Source organism: Maylandia zebra, linkage group LG14 (assembly GCF_041146795.1).
Source record: "Maylandia zebra isolate NMK-2024a linkage group LG14, Mzebra_GT3a, whole genome shotgun sequence".
NCBI lineage: Eukaryota > Metazoa > Chordata > Actinopteri > Cichliformes > Cichlidae > Maylandia > Maylandia zebra.
In genome coordinates this window covers 36,846,422-36,870,066 of record NC_135180.1, presented here as the reverse complement: position 1 = coordinate 36,870,066, position 23,645 = coordinate 36,846,422, and the positions used below count along the sequence as shown (strand labels likewise).

Here is a 23,645-nt window from a genome sequence, read left to right as displayed (position 1 = left end):
CATTTTAAATGCTGAAAATACCCCAGACCCCTTAACTTTAGAGGGGGCTTTGGGTTTTTCCTTTACTTTGTCTCTCCTTCGTGCACACAGATGTTCATGCAGTTGTAAAAATAAACACATTTTTCTTTTGTTTATTTGAGTCTAAATTGCTTTCTTGAGCTTTCAGAAGTGGCTCCAGGTGTTGTGAGAGAGACTGGACTGGATTTACAAGCGTGTAAGTTTGAGAGCTTTGTGCTTCACCCTTTGGATTGCGTTAGCGTTTTTGGCACGAGGAGAGCGGAAATGGGCAGTACACTTTGGGAAGCAGAGGGTCTCATGTGCGCGTGCTGAGCCACACTCCTCGGAGGAGCTCGCGACCACTTCGCAGCAGCATGAGGACGTGAGCAGGTCGGAAGGAGCGGCTCCTGAGTCCCGACGTGCCTCTTCTCTTCCTCCTCGATCACGCCAGCGCGCTCAAACTGTGGCCGGCCTCAGCTCTGAAACCTCTGCACACCAGAGAGCCAGCGGCGCGCGGCCGCTCCGCGTGTGCTCCTCCGTGGCAGCAATGATGCTCGCGCTCACCTTCACCTGCCGCGCGCTGCTCCTCTTCTTGCTCTCGGAGTCGGTTCAGACCGACAAGACGGCGGTAAGACCCGAACTCTCATTTCTCTGGCAGTTCTGTAACAGCAGCGGTGCAGGCGCAAACATGTCTGGAAAAATAAGGTTTCGCTTTATCGAAGCGCGTTCACGGGTCACTCTAACGTTCCTGATTGGACACAGCGGTTAATGCGTTACTGGACTAATGGACCTGACCACAGTTATAATAATGTGTTGTTCTGTTCTGCTTAGACTTTCCTGTACATTCGTGTCTGTCTTGTCTTCGATCCTCAAACTAGTAACTGTAACCTAGTTTAGAATAAGTGGGTTAGTTTACTTAACTTTGTTAAACTTTTACACATTTGGACAAAAACAGTTTCCCGTAAACAGAAACAAAATCTAAAGGTGTATTTTTTGAGAGTATTTTTTATTTTGAGTATTTTTGAGAAAAATTAACCAAAACTGCAGTAACGTTATGTCTGTCTAAGAGCTACCAAAGTGAGTTGTATCACATAAACAACACACGTTAAAGATGAAAAGTGAACAAAACTAGCCGCACGGCAGGATTTCATGTGATGTTATGATACAGTCAGATCCCGCAGATTTTAAATAGGATCTAAAGAGGAAAATGTATAAATTTATAATTGATGCACATTTAAGCAGATCACTTCCACCTTACAAGACTCACAAAGTAACCTTATATTAGACAGAATTATCTGCTCTTCACAGGTGAATGCAAAGGACAGAAAACAGATCAAGTGCAGTCATATAAATATCTTTCAATCATAATCAATGACATACTCAATTTTCATTAGAATTGCAAATCGGTCTGCAAAAAGGTCGCCGCGCCTTTACAGCCTCAGGAAACTCGATCATTTTCACACTGACTGAACAATTTGAATTTTCTTTTATCGTTCTTATATTCAGTCTGCTTTATCTTTTTGCTTGGTGGCATGGTTCGGTCAGACCTGAATCGGATAGTGAGATGCTCCAGTCGTCTGATAGGCGAGTCACAGCCCTGTTTAGCCTCCCTGTACTCTAAACGGGTACGACAGATGGCTTTATCAATTCTGAATAATGGTTCCCATCTTCTACGGGGTGAATTTTTCTTTTTAAATTAAAGAAAAAGTTTCTTTTATCTTTTATACTTACCAAATATGTGTCTATCAGGTTTAAATAGGTGTGTGTGTTAGTGAAGGGCTGCCAAATGCTATCATATATCAAGAAAATTTGCCTACGGGTATAAATAAAGTAACCTTGAAGGAGGGCAGGACAGCAGATCATGTCCATGATGCACACTTTATTAGCTACACCAGGCTAGTACTGGGTTTGGTCCATATTGACATGGCACAGTGAGCTTGTTGTCATGTTCAAGAAACCTGTGTTTTATGGCATGGTGTGTTATCCTTAAGTAGCTGTCAGAAGATTTTATCTGGTCGTAAATGGATGGAAATGGTCAGCAGCAACACTCAGGTAGCACTAAGGACCCTGAAGTGTGCCGTGAAAACATCCCCCACACCATTACACCTTTGCCACCAGCCTGAACTATTGATATGAAGCAGCTTTCCTTTTGTTTATTGTTGACCCTACCATCTGAATGTTGCAGTAGAAATTGAGACCCAACAGATCAGATGACATTTTCCAGTCTTCTGTTCTTCTGGAGAGTTTTCTGTTCTTAGCTGGCAGGAGTGACGTCTGCTGCTTTAAGGTCCGATGTACTGAGTCTTCAGAGCTGCTCTTCTGCACACCTTGATTGTAACGACTGGGTGACTTTGAGTTACTGTTGATCTGAGCTTCCTATCAGCTCAGATCGCTCTGATCATTCTCCTCAAACGTCTGTCTTCAAAAAAGTGCATCACTGGATGTTTTCTCTTTTTTGGATGATTCTTGTTCATGTTTGTTCCTTTTGTGAAAGGTCTGTGAAATTAATTCATCATCAGGTGGAAAAACAGTCATTATTTCAGATATGTTTGTAAGGTACCGGTAGTTACTCAGTATCTAACCCGGACTCTGGCCTAAAAACCTTTAAAGTCAAAAGTTTATCAAGGTAATAGGTACAAGCCATTTTTAAAAACGTGCATTTATGAGGCATTTAATAGGCCATTACATTTGATATGAAAGAGGATTGACTATATTCCATAAAAGTTGTTGGCGAGCTTCTTGGAAAATTGCAGGTCTTGGGTGGAACAATAGTATTAAAGACTTTAGTTTTATTGCTTTTGAACTACTAGCCTTGAGTTTTATTCACATTTGTATGTTTCATGCAGATACCAACAACCGTAAGATTTAGTTTGATTTGTTGGACTTTAACAGAAAATATCTGCATGTATACTCACAAATTAGCTGCTTTTGTGAAAGAGTATCATTCCTCTAAAGTGTAAAGGTTAGTTTTCTCAAAGAAAAGTAAACCAAAGTCGACCCCTTTACACCAAAATTCTACCCAAGCTTAAATCTTCCAGGAGGACCAAGTTAAAAAAACACAAACGGAGCTGCAGCGGCAACAGCGCTTTTAGTGTGGGTAAGAAAAAAAATCTTGCAGCTGCTAAATGTTAAAAAGTGTTTTATCTGTGTAATTGAGTATTACTGTTCAGGGACTGGCCACTAACAGTAATGCCACAGTGGGTCTAAACTGTCTGGTTTTATCATCTTCATAATCACTTTAGTCAAAGCGAGCAGTCGTGACACGGCCTCAGAGGAGCGTTTGTATTATTCTCTTTATTCTGGCCCACACGATGTTTATATTCAGCACAAAGACATTCATTAATCGGGTTGATTTAGTAGTTGTCCAGGGTTTGTGAGAGCTCCCTGGAGAGCAGGAGGGTAGGACCAGCCAGCAGGACCACAACACACACACACACACACACACACACACACACACACACACACACACACACACACACACACACACACACACACACACACACACACACACACACACACACATACACACACTGCACTGCGCTGCCAGGCAAATATTTAAGCTGCTACTCATGGGAGATAGACAGGTGTGTGTGTGAGAGAGAGAGAATGAAAGACAGCCCCAGTAATCCTGCCATATATTTTACAGTGTGCTAGACAAATATCAGCTATACACTGTGAGTGCGTGTATAAATATTATAGAACATGAAATATGGCACGCTGACTAAAGTCACTGCACACTGCCAGAGGCACTCTGAATAGAAATACTTCAGTGCTAACATGGGGGGGGGGTAAAAAAACAGAGCAACAGTGTTACGTTCTTAAAAACTACTATTTGGAATAAAGAAATAATGCAAGAGGCCAGCTGGAAGTTTACCTGAAAATACCATTTCAATGTTTCTGACTACTGGTATTCCTTTTCAGCTCAGTACAATTCAGTTTTACTTATATAGACTCACACACCAGTCATTTAATACACCAGTGTTGGAGAGAGAACCTCAGGAGATCTCCAGTGAGAAGCACTTTTCTATTTCAACTGGTTGAAAGTGGAGATAGAGAAGAAGTGCAGAGAGAGATTAAAAACAACAAACGGCTTCGTTTTCAGGAGTGAAATAAAAAACAGATTGGCACTGATGGCCTCTTTCCAGATGTGCAAACTGCCAATTCCATGCACGCCTTTTAAACCGAGCACTGATAACGAGCCACATGATCCCTCTTCTCTTTGGGCCAGAGGACACGGTGTCCATGTTTCAAAAGAAAACAAAAACCTGTTTGATTATTCTGAACAGTTTTCCACTTTGCCTGAGTCCATTTGAAATGAGCTTTGGTCCAGCAGTGTTTCTGGATCATGTGCACGTACGGCTTCTTTGCACGGCAGAGCGCTACCCTGCATGTGTGGATGGAGAGGTGCACTGCAGATGATAAACATTCAAGCCTTCATAGTTTTACATTGGGAAGCAATGTTTTGAAATTGTTCCTCAATTTTTAGATGTGTTTTTTGTCGACTGGTCAATCTCTGTCCATGTTTACGTCTGAGAAACCCTGCCTCTCTGTGATGCTCTTTTTATAACCACTAATTTTACTGATGGGGTCATAATTAACCTAATTAGTTATAAAATGTCTCAGTTTAAACATTTGATATGCTTTTTATTTTTAGTCATGTTTATGAGATTTGCAGATCATTACATTTACATTTTACAAAGCGTCCAAACTTTTTTTGGAATTGGGGGGCTTGGGTCCTGGTTGGTGTGTTGCCGGGGTTGTGGGCGGGTGGGTGTATGGGGCCCCAGCCCTGGCACAGGGTGCTGCCAGTGCATCGAGCCACATGGGGGGCTCTTCAACTGGTGGGGGAGGCTGTTACATCTTGCAGAAGCTTTCCTCTCTTCAGGAACTCTCTCTGCAGGAGGGGGGAGATACAGGAGAGGTGGAGGAAGATCTCAGCCTGGGCGTCTATTGTCTTGTGTAGTCTGGAAGATGAGTGAATGACGGGGTGGGTGCAGTTTTCTATGTGGTGGGGTCGGGTGGGCTGTCCCGGGCTCTGGGGCCGGGCAGCGCTGCTGAACTGGGCCCCGGTCCGGATGGGCCTGGGCCCCCTTTCCCTGGTGGGTTGCGGAGTATGGGGGTGTCACTTGCCCCTCCCTTCCTTCCCTCCCTCCCCATCTCCAGCTGCCTCCCTCTTCCTGCTGCACCACAATCACCCACACATGCAGGGCCTTGGGGTAAAGGTGTGTCACCAGGGTGCAGGGGAGGCATCCCCCCCTCTGTCCCCTTCTGGCTTCTTGTGCCTCAATTTTATCCCACAACTTAGACATTCACATTACTCACACTCTCATTACACATACATATAGGATCTTGGGGGTGGGCACGCTACACGGAATCCAAAAGACCATCAGGGTGTACACCCCACCCCTGGCGTGGTTGCCCACCTCTCAATTTTAAATACACGTAGACATTGAGGGCTAGCAGGAGGGACCATGCGCTTACCTGCTGCTCTCTGGCAGGTAGCTCCATGCCCTCCTGGGGTTTAAATGCACCTTAGAACACACATGCATCAACACTACATATGAGCAGGCGGAGGGAGGTTTGGAGTCTTCACACACCCCCGTTCTCTGCAGCCTGTTGGAGCGGGGGGGCTAGGAGGAGGAGTTGGCCGTCCGATTGGGGTCTGGAATGTGGGGCCTCCCTGCTGCTGCGGAGTCGGGGCGGTCTGCTTCTCTCCACACCAGGGAAAAGGGTAACACCACCTGGGTCTGGGTGCAGTTTGCCCCTTCAGGGGCAAGGGTACCTAGACCCGGTTTGTAGAGTACGCTTGGGGAGTGTGATTGTGTGTACAGCGTCTCTTTATGTCTGTCTCCACGTTGGTTGAGTGTGGAGTAAGTGCATATGAGAGCATGAGGGTGGGAATGGATGTTTGTATCTGTGTGTGTCTGTATGTCTGTGTCTATATGTCAGGTTGGGTATCAGACGCCACCTCTCTGGGGACACCTCAGGCCCTCCAAGGTTTGGAGTCCTATCTCCCCCCACCACTCCCCCTTCCAGTGGCGGACGCCCTCAGACATCGGTGCGTTGGTGGTTCTTTGTGTCCAGGGGTGGGCGTCCAGGTGCACACCGGCTCACTCCTGGTGGCTGCTTGTCGGGGCCTGGAGCCTGGGGCTCGCTTGGGCCCCTTCGGGGGTGGGGTGCCCTCGACGTCTCGGCCTGGGGCTCACGAGCACGTCACTGCAACCCCCCCCCTGGCTTCTGCTCCGCGGCTGCTGAGTGAGCCCTCATCTGGGACTCTCCTCAGCTCTTTCTGGGACAGTGGCGCGGCTGCCCCTCTGTTGGTCTTCCATGGTCTCTTGTGTTCTGGGGGCCTCTGGATGTCTGGAGTTTTGATCTCCTCCACACCTGCTTCATGTCCTGGAGGACGGGGCTGTGGCCCCCCCACACCCTCTAGTAGATCATTACATGAAGGAACCTTTTAAAAACAAGCGCGTTCATGCTCACAGGTGTACACACGGGTGATCACACCCACAAACTACACCCTTTTTGGCTCCTACCTCAAAGCACACTGTGTTCTGTTGATCTTATGTGCTGCACAATAATGTTTAATATTTAGATCATCGTGATGATGTTTATTATGTTTCTCTTTTTTTTCTTCTGCTTGTTTTCTCTTTTTTCTTTCTCAACAGGTGATCCAGGTGATTGATATATTTATTTTTTGTCTGCTTATTTTGTTGTTTTGTTTTTTGCCCTTTATCCCCGTTCCTCTTCTCTGCTGTTTTTCTTTCCCTCTTTCTTTTCCCCAGTCAAGTCTGTCCCGTATTTAGCAAGTGAAAATAAAATAAACAATAAAAGGTGAATCAAATAGACCATTATGGCAAGGCTGGGATGGTCCATGTGGTAAAGTAAATCCGTTGGGCATCTTTCTTCGCCTTTAGACAATAATTCTGATGCAAAAGAGCCAAACGGGACAGGCAAAAGAAGAAAAAAAAAAGGAATTGGGGTTGTGATGTCTCAAGAAATCAAAAATGTCTCTTCCAGTTATAAAGAATTAAAACTACATTGTTAATAATAGCATCAATAAAATAACTTTTAACATTGTATATTGTTTTAGGTTTCCCACTGTTGCCTGAATGCATCGTCATAATAGAGTTTTAAAAAATATCTCTGCATTTGTAAAGCTTCTGTCTTCTTTCTGCTCGCTGTTTCCTGCTGGACTGGATAGAAGACTGTACCATAAAAACCCTGACAGTGTTTGACAGCAGCCTGGCCTCTGAGTGAGCCCCTGGCATGCTGTAAAATCCTGACAGAGGCTGTAGTTGTAGTTGGTGAATGATGAATGATGACAAGAAGTAATGTCCCTGCAGCTCAGGCTGGAAGATGCTGAACTTGACCCACAACATCTCCTGTGGGAGTCCAGCTGTCCCGTACCTCCTTCTGTTTTTTGTTTTTTTTTTTTGTATTAGTGCTTTTTACGAGGGACATAATATCTTTATAAATAAGATCTCTATGTTGAGATAATGTGTTTGGATTTTACAGTATTAGGGCCATAACCAGATCCAAAAATTCACAAAGACATCAAAGGAAATTCGTACATAAACTAAACGGTCAAAGGTCTTTTACTTCTTAACGAGATGTCCTACACGATCACTGAACGAGAGTATGTGCAAGAAGAAAATTCTCCATTTTGGAATCAGTTTTATTAAAGTCTGCAGGGCGTCCTACTTGCAGAACTGTAATGAAAATGTAGTATGTTGCTTGACTAAACATAATAAAAGCTAAACCAGTTTATGTTAACTTTTCGTGGACCAGATTGTATGAGAAAGCTGTGTAGGGCATTTAAAGCCAATAAATGATACGAAGCTGGACGGTGATGTTAGTCTCATCTCCCCGTGCAGCTGTGAGTCTGGAAACTGTAAAATAGCGAATGAGAATTTGGCTGGTGCTACAAATTCAGAGGCGTGTGGATATTCCGGTGTCTGATTGCTTTAATTCCCCCACCAGAGTCAGTCATTCATGTCCTCTGCTCTCACTGGTAGTTGCTTTAGGCAACTATTCCTCCTCACTGAAAGCAGCCAGTTGAGGTGGTTTGGGCGTGCCTCCTGGATGCCTGGGGAGATTTTTCAGGCAACTCTAGTTGGGAGGAAATCCCAGGATGGACCCACGACACGCTGGAGGGATTACATCTCTAAACTGGCTCAGTGTCCAGCGAGAAGAGCTAGAGGAGGTGACAGGGGAGAAGGTGTCTCACCTGATAAACAGCAGAAACTGGATGTATGGTTTGAAATATACAAAAGAGCTGGTCTCCTCCAGTCGCACCATATGTATGTGTAGCAGTGTGATGGTATGCGTCTTCTCAGGGAATGCATGAAGAAAACAAGGTGATGTTTGTGCACACACATCTGCACCTGAGATGTAAACATGTCATCATCATTCATCTGTGTGTGTTTGCCCTTTAATGACCTGCTGCATAAATGAAATTCAGACTTTTAAAAAAAAATGCTAAGCGAGTGATTCCCCACGACACAGGCAGTTTGTTCTGACGCTAAATCCCAGCTCGGGGTGTTAACAGGCCTTTCGTCAGCATCAGCTGCTCTCTCACGCCAAACATCACACGGCAAAGCTCAGGAGATGAGTTTTTCTGTTTTCCTACAGCCGCCACTCTGAGGAATCTGGAAGGTGCGAGGCAGGAGGAGACAGTGGCAGCTTGTTCTCACTTTCTCTGCTGCTCGCACACACTCAGGCTCGAGTTTACAAGGCCAGATACATTGATGCGAATCATTTTAACACTGAGGAGTCGTTGGTGTAGTTGTGCCTGACAGACAGGAAAGCCAGTCTACCAGCTAGACTCCTGCTCCACCCTTCAATCCTCTTGCACCTCCTCTAGGCTGCTTTTCACTAATAAGTTTTTATTTTTTCTCTGTCCTCAAATTAATTTTTTTATTCCTTTCATAACTAAAAACATATTTTTTATTCATCATTTATTCCCTTGGCAGTGTTTTATTCATTTATTATTTTTTCTTAATTGCCTCTTTCTCTTCCAGGATGCATTCCTCTCATTCTTCCTTTTGTCCTCCGTGTAAAATCCACGACTCACTCTGACCTCTTCTGAATCAGCTGATTGAGTTCGTAGCGTTCAATTTTTCAATTTTTTACCTTCATTTCTGAGTCACCGGCTGTTGAATTACTCAGGGACAATGCAAACATCACAAAGTACATTGTGGGTAAATGTCCAAGGATCATATCAACATGTGGAATTGGTGGCTGGCCTAAACACGTCACAGCATAACGTGCGTGAACAAATACCCCACAAATCTCAATGAACTGAAGCAACACCAACGAAGTGTGGACCCCTAATACCTAAATTATTACATTTGCAAAGCCACGTCATAACAGTCTGCATAAAACCAGCAAATGATTGACATGTTTGCTCACTAAAATAACTTAATTGGTCGTGTTTGCTCTTGTGTCTGAGGAGAGAGCAGCAGCAAAGCTTTATTTGTTCGCTCTGTTTGTGTATCTTGATTTGTTCACATTAATCTCTACAGTCAATACATTAATTAATGTCCTGGCATTAAGGCACAGAGGCCTCATTCACCACTAAATTATGTCAGCAATGTTTGACACACCATAGCAAATTTACCCGTGTGTCTCAGAGTGTGTGTGAGGAGAGAGGGGAGGCCAGCTGACAAAGAGGCTCTGATGAAGAGCGAGAGGGTGGAGTTAGCAGCCAACTCTGTATGTATTGTATAGGCGTGAGCTGAGTGTGCACCACCTTGTATGTTTGGGGAGTTTTCGGTGAGTCTGCGAGGCGGTGTGAGGAATCTGTGTGTATTTAAATAGAGATGTGTGTGATTGTGACTTGAGAGTGGGCTTTCAGGCTCATGTGGGAGTAATTTAGGTCATCGCACTCACCAGATTCTCCATGAATCAATGCCTCTTCTCCTCCCTTTTCCTCTCTCTTTGTCACAAGTTTACATGTTGTGAATTCTCAGTATCTTTGGAAGAATTTGCTCTGAAGGTTTGTCTGTTATATCTGATCATGCACAACAAAATTCACAAGAATTTTTCTTCTGCGGCCTTTCTGATCCCCAGTGTCTCAAATGTACCTCTTCTGGTATGTTTGAGTGGTGCCCAGTAAAATGCAGTAGCAGTATTAGTCCTGTAAATTGTATTTTCATGGCAGTGTAAAAACGTCAGAATTATTTTGGAAGCAGTTTGGTGAATTGTGAAAGATTAGCATAAATTGTACGGCTCAGAAAAGAGGAAACTGTGGTGTGCAGTCTAAATAGCTTTTGGCCATGTTTCCACTGCCTTCTTAGAGCTTTTAATGAGAGTTCTTCCAAAATATTATGCTGCTTGTCACAGACTCATTTTTCATTCATTATATTTACCTTGAAAATTAAAAAAAAAAAAATCACTTAATGCACCTTAAAGTCTCCCCGTGAGGCACAGAGCCAATCACAGCTCCTAGAAGAAATGGAGACTGTGCAGGAAGAATCAGAAAGACTTTATTTATCCCCAAGGCGCAATTAACATACAACAGAGCAGTTAAAGATAAGAACAATAAGAACAGGCAATAAGACTGAGATAATAAATACACAGAATATACAGTTTTAAAATTACACAGTTTAAAATGAAAGTGACTGAAAGGTGAATAAATAACTATAAAAGTTGCCATTCTCCCTCAATTAATAAAGTTTATCCACTCAGTTTGCAAAGCTGGAGCCAGTTTACAGGTAAAACTGCAGGTGTGAGAAAGACACGCTCCGTAACGGCCTTTCCCGACACATTTGTGAGGCCGTTTATTCTCTTTTCTCTCACTCGTTTTCTTTTAAGCACTCTTTCAAGTCAGACAAAGTTCTGGTCATTTTATCCTTCACAGCTGTAGCGTGACGATCTGCCAAAAGGAGACAGCGACTATAAATACACAGAGAGAGGTGACACACTTGGAGGACACAGCTGAACTAAATCAGGATAAGATGACACAGAGAAGTAAAGCTAAAACATGCACCAGACACAGTCTATCAATAGAAAGTAGGATGTAACAAGACAGAAAAACACCAAGCACAGAGACTTTTAAATGAGATACAAGGACACGGGAGAGAGAAACTGAAAACTCATAGACGGATATGAACAAACTATAACCGTGAGCAGGATTCCACCACCACCTCTTCACAGACGGCTGACATGTTGAAGCTTTAAAACCTCTTTTTACTGTCTTTTCCCTTCATAGTGTGTTTATAACTGACATGACAATCAACGTACACTCTAAATGTTTCCTGTTTGCAGCCCTTCCTGATCACAGAGAACATGTGGCCTCGTGGTTGTGTGCTGGACTGCCAGAGGGGGCGCCACAGACCTGTGTGTGGCAGCAATGGCAGGCTGTATAAATCGCTGTGTGCCTTTCAGAGGGCACAGTGCATCAACACACAGCTCCGCCACGTCCCACGGGGACACTGTGCAGGTACAGGGCTTTACAGCGACATCATCACAAGCTGTTCTTAATGTTTCCCATGATGCTCTGGTGGTGAGTTTACTGGCTTAAAAAATCTGAACTGAAATAAACTTTTCTCATGTTTCTATCTGAATTTGAGCTGCTTTATATCACGAGTACAAAAAGACGCCTGTTATTAATCAGCTGTAGTTTCCTGCCACCTCTGCCTGCTCTTAATGACTGTTTTAATCTTAAACCGGGAGCATAAATAAACGGACACCACTGTGCTCCTGTCCTTCATTCAATCAGCTTAAAATGTTCTTCCCAAGTGAATCAACTCAGTCAATAGAAACATTCTTCTTAAATTAACAATGACTACTTTTTATTGGTCGGCAGAGCAACGGTATGCACATCTGTGTCATCAGGATTCATGATTTCCACTCTTCCCATCTATAGCAGCACACATGGATACTAATTTCCTCTGTTTTAGATCCGTTGCAGACTAAATGCCAGCTGGCCCGAGCTCAGGGCCTTGAGGCCAGAGCCCGCAGCCGTGGTAGTCCTGCAGCTGCAGTTTTTGTGCCTGCGTGCGGTCCCGAAGGTCACTTCATGCCCATACAGTGCCACAACCAGACCGGATATTGCTGGTGCTCCACGCCTGATGGCAAACCTGTCAGTGGTACCACGGCCCTCCATGTGATCCCCAACTGCACCGGTCAGTTATGTTTTATTCAAAGTATTACAGATTGTTGGCAAAAACCCCAAAACAAAACAACTTAACTGTGAAGGACTTTAAAATAGCATTTTTATGTATGTTAAAAAAATGCTATTCTAATGCATGTATTTGATGTATTTTGGTGAGCTCACATGTCACATATGGAAGCACTGATTTAATTTGCCTTATTTACTGTATTCAGGGTTTTCTTTGATGTCTTTTATTAAAACTGCTTTACTTTGTAATGAAACTCGAGTATTTTTGTTTGCATGGACTACTTTACCAGCATACATGTTGCTACCTGCAGCAGAGAATGAAGGAGTAATTTTCTTAAGCTCTTTTCATACATAAGTGACAGTTTCTCACATGTATCAGACAGCAGGAAATAGTCTACACTAATAGAGCACTAACAGTCTGTGCGTGGACTTGGTTGTGAAGTCTTCTGGTTTCATGCATTTCAGTAAAAGTAGCGATTGTTCGGTATTTATCAGCTCCAAGTGTAACAACAATGGCTCAGTTTCACTGTTGATGTCAGAGAAATACAGATACACCAGCACTCGAGGATACATGCAAACAACAGCCAAGGCTGTGTGTAGGCCTGAAAAGGTGGAAGTCCTCTAATTCTTCAGAACGAATGTTGAACTTTAGTCTGTTGTCCACTCTGAGCTGTGCCTGTTATTCTGAACAGATCACCTCACCAAGCTCGTTCAGATCACCGATACAGATGCAACTCCAGTCAAAGGTAAGAAGACGCTTTATTTAAATTGCACAAAGGCAGTTTTGTCCTTGCTTTAAAATAACTGTGGAGCACAGTGTGCACACACTCATATGTTTCATTCACTACAGGTTAGATGTGTGTCTGTATGTTTCTCATTTGTCCTTCGTTCTGCCTTTTCCTGGCATCACACGCTGCTTGTTTCTCTGCCAGACACATCTGCAGGGACTTAATAATTCACAGAGCACTTCACATGCCAAGACTCTAAAAATGCCTCTTTGTCTGATTTTTCCCTCTACTCTCATTCTTTTTTGGGTCCTTTTTTACTTCTTTACATTATAAAACATAAAAATAGTACCAAAAAACTCACCCAAGAGGAAAACAAACCTAATGCTCCATAACGTCTCCGAGATATTCCACTCCAAGTCAGAAAAGGTTGCCAGGTTTGGTCTGCTCTAATTTAAAGGTCATTTACTCTGACATTCAGATTTTCTAAAGCAGCAGTCCCCATCAGGTTTATGCTCTTGTCCAGTCTGGCATACATAACTCTACTACGTGCTGCTGCAAAATCTTATACTGGCAGCATAAGTGTAGTTTTCGTGAGCCTTTATGGGTTTATAAAAGTTTTGTCCCCTTACAGATGCAACTGAGGATTTTTGGTAAAGGTTTGTTGAGCTGCTCTGCAGTGTCATGTAGAAATGTAGCACCTCCTCTAAGTTTCTTGTTAAATTTAAAGTATTTATTGTATTGTGTTTGTGTTTTAAGTTTTTAGATTGTAACTAATATTTATGGACATCTTCGCTGTATAAATCTCAAGGTGGAACATACCCGATTTCATAATTTCCTTTCTCTGCTTTTTCACATGCTTTCCTCCACCTGTCCAAACTATCCCCCCATCTTCTTCTTCTTCCATTCACTCTGTTTTCTTTTATTTCAGATGGAGACGTTGGACCTGGACCTACGCTGGACCCTAGAAAACCTGCAGGTGAGAAAATAAAAACCTCTTCTACTAAAGATAGTTTAATGCATACGTGGGCAGAACATAGCTGCTATGATTAACCACTGTGAAGCTCACTACATGTCATTTATATACCAGCACGTCAGTTTCAATTAAAGATTAGCTGTAAGTGAGGAACAGAAAGCTAATTTTCATGTTTTGTAAAGTGGAAAAACTTGAAACATACATCACATACAGGACTCAGAAAATTACTTTTTTTAGGAACTGGGGTATATATTGAATCTTCTAACAAATGTAAAAAAATTAATTGATTATCATTTTACATGTATGGGTTTTAATTTGTTTCAAACAAAACCATATAACACACTGACGATACAGCAGAGGATCCCGGGTCAAGTCTTTTCTGTTTCAACCCTCCTTAACATTTTTAACTTTCCAAACTTTCCCTTTTTTAATAACAACTACAATGTGACAGTGCTGCTCATTGCTTTTTCACAGCATCAGATTTAACATAATATAATATATAATATGTAACATGGCACTGGTTCTTGAGAAAAAGGTCTTTAACCCTTTAAAGCCATCAGCGCGAACTGTCACATGTCCGCCATGTCCTGCCCGAAACCGGAAGTGACGTCATTTTGCGGAAATGTAGTTTTTTTACCATCAGGGCCTCATGAGCCTGTACTGGTGTTTTTAAAAGTTATGTTTGACTTTATGACTTTCTGTGTCATTTCTGGGATGCTTAGGACTCATATTGCACTGCTGGAAATAGTTTATTTTGATGCATATGCTGTTATTTTGCAAATCTTCATTATAATATTTATTTTCGTTTTTCCTGCAGTGTATAAAAATTGGTGTATTTCAAAAATAAAACTATGAAGATACTTAAAATAAATTTCCTGTGGTGGGAAACTATTTTGTGCAACTGTTTTGTATTTACAGTTTTGAGAGATAAGCCTCTTAAATTTCTCTAACTAGAAATATGTTAAAAAAACAAAAATGATTTTAAATTTTTTTGTAGTTTATTGCACTTTTTTGCAATTTATGTAATTACTATGCACTTAATGCATACATATTATTTACATTTGGGCTATAATGGTTGTATTGATGTATATCAACTTGAAATGCTCCCAAAAATGGCTCCACAGCATGTAAAAATATAATATAAGCTCTGGCAGACTTGGTTCTATGGTAGGTCTTAAAGAATTAAACAAACCCCACATAATATCACTCAGAAGCAAACAACATGGTGAAGATAAAAAGCACTGAGCAGCTACAGAGATAAGTCCTCATGAGTTTAGAGTAACACAGTGGATGTGTGTGTTTGTGGGATACAGAAAGCAAATGTCGACTTGTACACCGATGACCTGTCAGTGGCTGTTTGCAGCTTGTTCCCTTTTGTGGCCCAAAAATTCGCTTTCGGTTTACGTTAAGATATATTTGGGTCAGTCCTGGGTGTTAAACAGTGGGGATGTTTTGATAAAGGGAAAAGCTCTGTGTTCCTCCTAGTGTACTTGAAATATAATATAATATAAATATAACACATACGTATACTGGATGCAGTTTTTTTTCATGTCACGTTGTGTTATTGTAGCAGATATTCAGCTGAACGACCTCTAAGAAAAAGGGAAATACTCTGAAATCTTATTTGAAAGCTGTTTTATTCTCATTCAGAGCTGACGGCGCCTCCTTTCTGGGTGACCATCCTGATGAACTCTGAGTCACGAGGAAACCGCTCACTCAGACGACCTCCTGGTAAGAGTCGTATATGTTTATATATGTATATGTATTCTCATATATGTACTCTTCTTTTAACGCTTAAAGTTTCATTCCACATATTTTAAACAGCCTTTGTGTGTATTTTATGTAACTTTACAGAATTGTTTTGATATAGAATAAGTGTGTGTGTGTGTGTGTGTGTGTGTGTGTGTGTGTGTGTGTGCGCAGACAATCCTCAGACTTGTCAGCGTGAGCGAGCGTCTCTGCTCTCTCAGACTCGTCAAGCCCGGGAGGATGAGCGTTTCATCCCAGAATGCACTGCAGATGGGCGTTACAGCCCCGTGCAGTGCCACACTGCTACAGGTTACTGCTGGTGTGTCAGAGTGGACACTGGGAGGCCACGACCAGGCACCTCAGCACGGTAAGAAATCTGTTTGTTCGTTATTTAGCTCATTAGTGTGTTGGAAACTTGACTGTTATTCCTTTTAAAAACTTTCTCTTTTACTGTCTTTTCTTTTTTTTTCGCTCCTCTTATCCCCTGTCCTCCCTTCCAGTCGTCAGATTTGACTGGTTTTGCAGTCACAGAAGCATTTCATGTTAATCATATAATTTTACACCAATTACTGTCACTGCTCCCTAGGTGGATTTGCCTTAAAGGAAAGACACAGAGCAAATCAGAATAAATTATGGTCGGACTTTCCTGTTCTCGAGGGGCTTTATCAGCGTTGTTGCTGCACAGCTGCTTTCAAACTCCTGGGAGCGAACTGGTGGATGTTTTCTTGTGATGGTTTTGGTTCACTGATGTGAGAATAAACTCCCTTAGGCCTAATGCGTTTTTTAAAATTTTTCTATCTAATGTCTAAGCACTTTATGTGGTTGGACTTGTAATTCTGTAAATAGAAATCACTGTCAGCCAATTAAATCAAACAGCTGTTTCCCCCTTTAGCACACAAAACAAATCAAAGCATCAGATTTGTGTACATGAAAAGAAGTGCCAGTCATATTTTGCATTTATTAATTCAAATTCTACTGCTCAGTCCCTCTGTGACCTCAGTAAACCAGGAGTTTACAGTCTCAGCTGCTGGTTTCAGTCTGGTTTCAAAGGACCGAGATGACAGCGCTCACAATACTCAGCTGGGGCTTCGTCGCATTAATAAACAATAAAAAGCTAAAAATAAATCATGAAGTGAGATGAGCCATATAGAGTTTTTATTTTAATGTGTAGTTCCATGAAAATGTGATCAGTGATTCCACCCAAACCCTGTTTTTTACATTAAGTCCTTTTTGATGTTATTTTTTTCACATTTTCCAATTTGGTTGACTTTGTGTGTGTGTGTGTGTGTGTGTGTGTGTGTGTGTGTGTGTGTGTGTGTGTGTGTGTGTGTGTGTGTGTGTGTGTGTGTGTGTGTGTGTGTGTGTGTGTGTGTGTGTGTTCACAGGAATCAAATCCCGGACTGCACTAGGGCAGAGGCTGCCTCACTGGAGAAACCTCTGCCTGGTAAATATGAAAGTTTCTGATTGGTGGAAAAACAAAAATATACAGATTTAAAGCATCCTGTAAACATCTCACACATTTTCCATTTTCAGCCAAAATAACTGAAAAGCAGTTTGCCCAGATGTGAATTTCTCATCCTGTTTACTATATATAGGCCATTTGTTACGTGTCTGATGTCATGTGGAGGCCGATGATGTTCATATCATTCAGGTTACAGTCTTTACTCTGATCTCACAGGGTGTCCTGGAGCTCGTAAGAAGAAGTTCCTTCAGAGTCTGGTCAGAGCGCTGCAGGTGGAAGCACAGCATGCTGGGAGTCAGAGTCCCTACCAGTAAGTCTGGATACTGTAGACAGCAGGGGGGTGACGAGTGCAGCAGTGATTAATGATCTTCTGTGAAACTCACAGTAACATCTCAGGCTGTGTCTGAAATTGTTATTTACTCACTTTTTCATCATCTGCACGTACTCTCATGTCAGAATCTCTAAATAGAAATGAACAACATGTCTGTAGCAGGTCGAGTTTCTGAGAGTCCCAAAGTGTCTACATGTGGAAGTTTGTCTTAGTGCCTGAAATTTCAATATACCTCTCTGTAGAGAGAAAACTGACTAATGTGCAAGTATATTTGAGTAAGCAGGCACTGATTTAGGAAATATACGGTGGAAACAGTAGATGGCACAGTTATCTCAGATAAAAATCATTTCTCAATAAGCAGACATCCGTTTAGAAGACCCCTACGAACTAAGCAGGCTGTGTTTGTATTATTTAAATATGTTTTGATTTTGTGAAATGGAACAGGCTTCAGACTCGCACCATAAATTTGCATTACGTCCGCTCTGTGCCTGCGTGCTCGTACAACGTGAAACCTGTAGATCTGCTTTAAATCAAGAGAAATTCTTCCGTCTCAGGTGTGTAATGTGCCACCTGTTGCACAGCAGGAGCTGATAGTGATTCCTCCGGTGTGTTGCAGTGCTGAGATGGTACGCAGAATTGAAAATGAAAACCAGTTTCACACATCGGTGAACAGTGCAGATTTGATCAAGCACCTGATAACCTGCAGGAAGAACAGAACGGAATATTCCCATCTGTTTTCCTGCGTTTGCCAATCAGCACTTACCTCATTCTTTCCATCTGCTCCTCAGTCTCAGTTTACAAACATGTTGTTGGCTCACTTCTTCAGGTTCATGCTTTTCATGCATCTGTGTCCCATCCTTCACCCACTTTATTATTCTCCACCAAACATGCACAGATTTTCAGCTCCAGCATATTTCTTCACGATAACTTTGGCTTTGCCGTTTCATTCATTCCAGACTTGTTTGCGGTTTGTGTCTGACATAAATTTGAAGCTTCAGTTGCTCAGCTTGCTTTATAACTGATAAGAGGGAACTGAGAAATCCATCTGGTGATTCTGTTTGTCAGCAGGCTCCCTTGTCCTTGTGAAATGGGATGTTTATTGAGTTCTGCTGGAGCGTTGTGAATAGTGCTGCTGGGTTCTATACGATCAGTGTGTAAACATTGAGACACACTGTCAAATCTGAGTACAGATGTGTGAAGATGTCGGCTGCTCCTTCTCTTATTCCGTGCTCTCTGTGATGCTAACAGTGATTTTAAGGTTTGAGTGACTTTCAAATTTAAGTTTTTCACTATTTTGTCACACAGAACTGTTTCTTTAAATGTGTTTTCTGTGAAAAGTGATTTGAAAAAAGAACCTGAATGAGGTGGCGTCCTTTACACCAGCAAAGTGTCTCATCTCTTGGGTTTTTGTGCCGCTTCTTTCCATCAGAGACTCAAACACAGATACTTCCAGTGCTCCTTCGCCCACTTCAAACCCTCCACCCTCTGTGGCTCCTTCATCATCTTCCTCCTCTCTGGATAATGCCTCCGCTGATGCTGCAGAGTCTTCTAGGCCAGAGGTGGTGCTGCAGTGGCACTTTAGTCAGCTGGACGTGGACTCCGACGGGTGGCTCAGTGAGCGTGAGGCTCGACCCCTCCGTCAGTTCCTGCGGCGCAGACTGAAGCCACGACGCTGTGCTAAGAAGTTCGCCCAGTACTGCGACAGCGATCGAGACCGAAGCCTAACGTTAGAGGAGCTGAGGGTGTGCCTGGCTCTCTGAGGAGGCTTACCGTCAGGTATGCGACTGCAGTATAAACCCAGTGGTTAAGCTAATCATTTCTAATTTTTTCTAACTTGTACCTCTTGTTGGGAATGATTTGCATCACCCTTGCTTAACTTTCTGTGCTCTGTGAAAAAATAAGATAAATCTGAATATATCTAATACAGCTGGCCTTTTTACTCATTACATGTTTCTTGTTTGCCACAGATTTGAACTTGAACAGATTTTCCCTTTAAGATAATGACAGTGGGAAGAGAAGAAATTCAGGGAAAGGCTGGTAGACTATAGGAACGGCAGCTCTACGCGCCCTAACAACGTACTGCACATGCTTAACCTCCATCGAGCTGACGCTAACCTTCACACTGCTGCCCGTAAAAACAGAATATAATCAAAGTTCACTTAGACCATGACACAGTTCAATAAAACAGCAGCTCAGCTTGTTTCAAAATAACACGTTGAGCTCGCCGGTGCAGTCTAGCAGAGAGTAGAGCACACGCTGTGAATGCACCAATTCTTCGGAGCCGTTGAACCGATCGGCCTGATTAAGGACAGGTGCAACGACAGGGAGCAGAGTCTCTGTTCTCACTCCAGCTGCTGCTCAGTGCGAACCCGCTCATGCTGCATGAAGCTCATTTGATACGTTTCTCCAGCCAGGTTGATGAAGTGATCGTTTTCGGCTCATGCTCGTCATGTGCCATAGTTTAGAAACACAGTCACAGAGTGGGAATGTCTCCATGTTTCCTTTTGTCTTCAGGTTAGCACAATGTTTTGGAAGTGTTTTTTAAGTTGTATGGTTTGGATGGCAGCTAGTTTACAGCTCTGATCGTTGCTTTATAATTTAATATTTCCTCTTTTTTCTTATTTCCAGTCTCTTTTGTCTACTTCAGTCACCCCAACTGAAACTAAGCAGCTCGTGTTGGTCTGAGAGTTGATGAATGTCGAGCTAATACACAGATTATCAGAGCTATGAAAATAAGAAAACATGTCTGCGTGGGCAGAATATGAGCTGCGCATTAGAAAAGGAACAAACAGGATACAATTACATCTTATTAAATTCAGTTTCATTGTTTCCTCTGCTGATTGTTTCCTCTTGCAGCTTCTTATTACTGCTAAGAAGCTGCAACTTGTAGTTATTTTGGGAAAGCAAATCCATCCATGAAACAACCTACGCCTCTGCTGTGGCATAATCACAGTAGTATAACTCCAGTTTCAGTGGTACTGAGCAGTTAGTGGTAGCAGGATTTAGATAAGTAAAAGTAGAAGCAGCAGAATATACCTACCTAATATACCTGGTGATATTTCAGCAGCAGTGGGATAACGCAGAGTTGTTCTCGTCTCAGTTTTCACAGCTGTCTCTCTCTCTCACACGGCTGTTAACCAGCCTCCTCATTGGTCTGCTGGCTGAGGTAAAAGCGTCTTTTCTCTCCTTTTCAGGCTGTTGATCTAAGGGGAGCCGAGCAGTTTGGGCTGGCAGCGAGACAAATTACACCCACGATGTCTGAGTGTTTATGTACCTTCGTAAAACGAAAACAAACGGTGGTCGAGGTGAAAAGGCCCATTTGTCAGGGGGCTATCAGTCACAGCTCGGTGGTGACAGCGATTCACTAATCAGCCCACCGCAGACGGCAGTGACAGCTCGACCAGTGTGTGTGTTTTTCTTAGTTATAGCAACACGAGTCTGGGATTTATTATAAGTTTGTAAGGGTCATAAGCTCGATATTCCGTCTTTCTCTGCCTGGATTTTTCTGTCATTTCTGTTGATGTAAACAAAACATCTGGTTCATATGGAGATCTTAAATCATGTTGCTGATTCCACCGACAAGCATGAAAAACACGATTATACAGTGAAGGACGGATGACAGAGAACAGCAGCATTTTCTCACTGTATCTGCAAACATCCTGTAGATCATTTTATATATTTTGTGTAAACTGAAAACTTCAGTTTATTTTTCCAAGATTTCACTGGCAGAGTTATCAAAGTACCATATTATTTAGAAATAATGTTGAAAATACAAGATTAGAGCAGCTACAAGGATCCCATTTAAAGTCTAGACTGACATCGTCAGTGACACGTCAGCTGACCTGACCTGAGAGTTGGCAGTTCGTCTTGTGATCGCAAGGTTGCCGGTTCGAGCCCCGGCTCGGACAGTCTTGGTCGTTGTGTCCTTGGGCAAGACACTTCACCTACCGCCCACTGGTGAGGGGCCGATGGCGCGATATGGCAGCCTCGCTTCTGTCAGTCTGCAGCTGTGGCTACAACTGTAGCTGCCTCCACCAGCGTGTGAATGAATAGTGGAATTGTAAAGCGCTATATAAATGCAATCCATTGTTATCATTTGCAAACCTTCACCGATCTGTATGAAAGTGACGGCAGTCAGTCAGTCAGATTGGGCTTGTTTGGAGAAACGTTGCCTCACACCAGCTGATCTGTGCAGTCTCCTTGGAATTGAAAGTAGTTCCCCAGAGGCGGAGGTCGGTAACAACTGATTATCAATCAAAAATTGATAATTCTTAGTTGAGGTTGTTGTTGTATATTTACTCGAGCATGACTCAGCCATAATAGTTAGACTGAATGACACAAGTGTAATCTCATTTGAGGAACAGCAGTGAGAAAGACCTGTGGGCAGCCAATGAAGTGTGACTGTAGAGATTGTATAGCATTAGAAAGCAGCAGTGCCTGAAGAGATGCAAGAGCAGGAATATAGAGTGGATACGAGGAAACAGGCCTCGAGTCTGGATGACCTAAAAGTCTTGCTTTATGAACAGGAGGACACACTGGTGAAATTAGGTTCTGCACAAAGGCAACAACAGGGACGGGAAGGGCAGTAAGAATCACTGCAGAAACTATGAAAAGTGGAAGTCAGCAAGAGGACAAGCAGAGCAGCAAGGTGAAGTGCAAAGATAAGAACTGGCAGGTGGCAGACAGAGGCAAGTGGACTGAGGAGCAGCTGCTAATTCAGAGATGAAGAGAAAGACAGGATAAAGAGAGGCACATGGGGCATTGAACTAACATGTGTCTGGGAGAGATAGCAGTGACCTCCAGTAGTGATGGAGGAGCCGACTCCCCAGACACGCTGCCAGTGGACCCGTCACTCTGCTGAGCTCGGTAAAACAGGCTAGAGTTGAAAAATAGTTTCCATTGATGTGATTCTATTGTCTTTATTTTCCTACCCTTCATTTCTCTTTCCCATTTTTTTGGTTCTCTTTCAGAGTCAAAGCGACCGAGAGCAACGAGACAAATCAGCTGACATCAAAAGGCAGCTCGTTTTAGTGATTAAGTCATAGAAGCGCCATCGTTGGGGTTGGAAGATCTGTTCTGTCGCCCACTTGTTCCTACATGGTCGCAAATTCCTGACACTATCGCTGTGGGGTGGAGCAGGGGGAGGTTTTAATGTGCAACCTCCAGCTCGGATACAATTGGCACTCCAGACAACCACTACAGTAATCTGATCCATTCTCAGCCACTTGCAGCTCAGTGTCCTCTGCTGTTTCACACCCTGCAGAGCCATCCAGGGGTTCAGCTTTGATTCTTTTTGGCTGACTTTTGCTCGTGATTCCAGACCAATAACACCAAGAAACCTTAATTTATTCAGTTACTGCTTTCCTTTTTCTCTTTTCATTAATCTTATGTGTCTTTTACTTCCCGAGCCTGCATCTCTTCTTCTTTGTACATACTTTGTTACAACACATACTGACAGTATATATTAACACATGTATACATAAGTATATGTACTTTTGTAATTTGTTCATTAAGTTGTATTTTCAGACCACATCATCGACTCACAGCATTTTCTACTAAGTAATTGTGAGTTAAAAAAGGGAAAAACAGGTGTGATGGATGGATGTAACTTCAACCTTCATGTTTTTGCTGTTTGTAAATTTCAATAAATTTGTCATCTCATTTTTATTCATCTCAGCAGTCATACGTGTGAACGCTGTCTCGGCATCTCAGACTCGGTGGTTATCAATGGAGCCGCCGTGTCCTTCATTAGGTCTAACAGGAGGCCCGTTGGTTTCCACAGCAACAGCTGCCCGAGTTGTTGTCCCCTAATAAACTAATCAACAGATAAACAGGAAACAACAGAGGAATAGCATCTTTCATAACAGTCAAGTAAAACTTATTTCCCATCCTGCATTAGTGCCCGTCTCAGGTCATCACTGAGGCTAAATGTATTTCGACGGGAGATTAACAAGGTCCCGCGGCTTCCTAGCAGCCGGAGGAGATGATGTGCTTTCCTGTGCGACTTTGTGCCAGTTTCACAAACATACCTTAGACTGGAAATGCTGGAAATATGCAGCAGTGAGGACACCGTCCACCATTTTTGTTTAAGGATCTTATCCTGAAAGAAGTGCTGAGCCGTGCCACATCAAGACGACACAGCATGAAAGCTCTGTGCGATTGTTCTGCTCGAGGTCAAGGCATCGAGATGTCAATCTGAATTTATGTATCTGAGCCACATTCAAAGGTGACCTGACCTGACAAATAGTAATATCAGAGTTTGTGTGACTTTTTAATAA

At 42.8% G+C, this 23,645-nt stretch overlaps 1 protein-coding gene across 1 annotated transcript; it reads left to right on the top strand.

The window, feature by feature from the left end:
* The first annotated feature begins 260 nt into the window (after positions 1-260).
* LOC101471467 (SPARC-related modular calcium-binding protein 1) lies at positions 261-23,038 on the top strand. The gene is made up of 11 exons (XM_012915676.4): positions 261-625; positions 11,269-11,443; positions 11,904-12,128; positions 12,817-12,870; positions 13,781-13,828; positions 15,476-15,556; positions 15,749-15,941; positions 16,960-17,018; positions 17,253-17,346; positions 18,797-19,143; positions 22,338-23,038. The coding sequence occupies exons 1-10, from the start codon at positions 545-547 to the stop codon at positions 19,125-19,127; spliced, it is 1,341 nt and encodes a 446-aa protein (XP_012771130.1). The 5' UTR covers positions 261-544; the 3' UTR covers positions 19,128-19,143; positions 22,338-23,038.
* Positions 23,039-23,645: the final 607 nt, after the last annotated feature.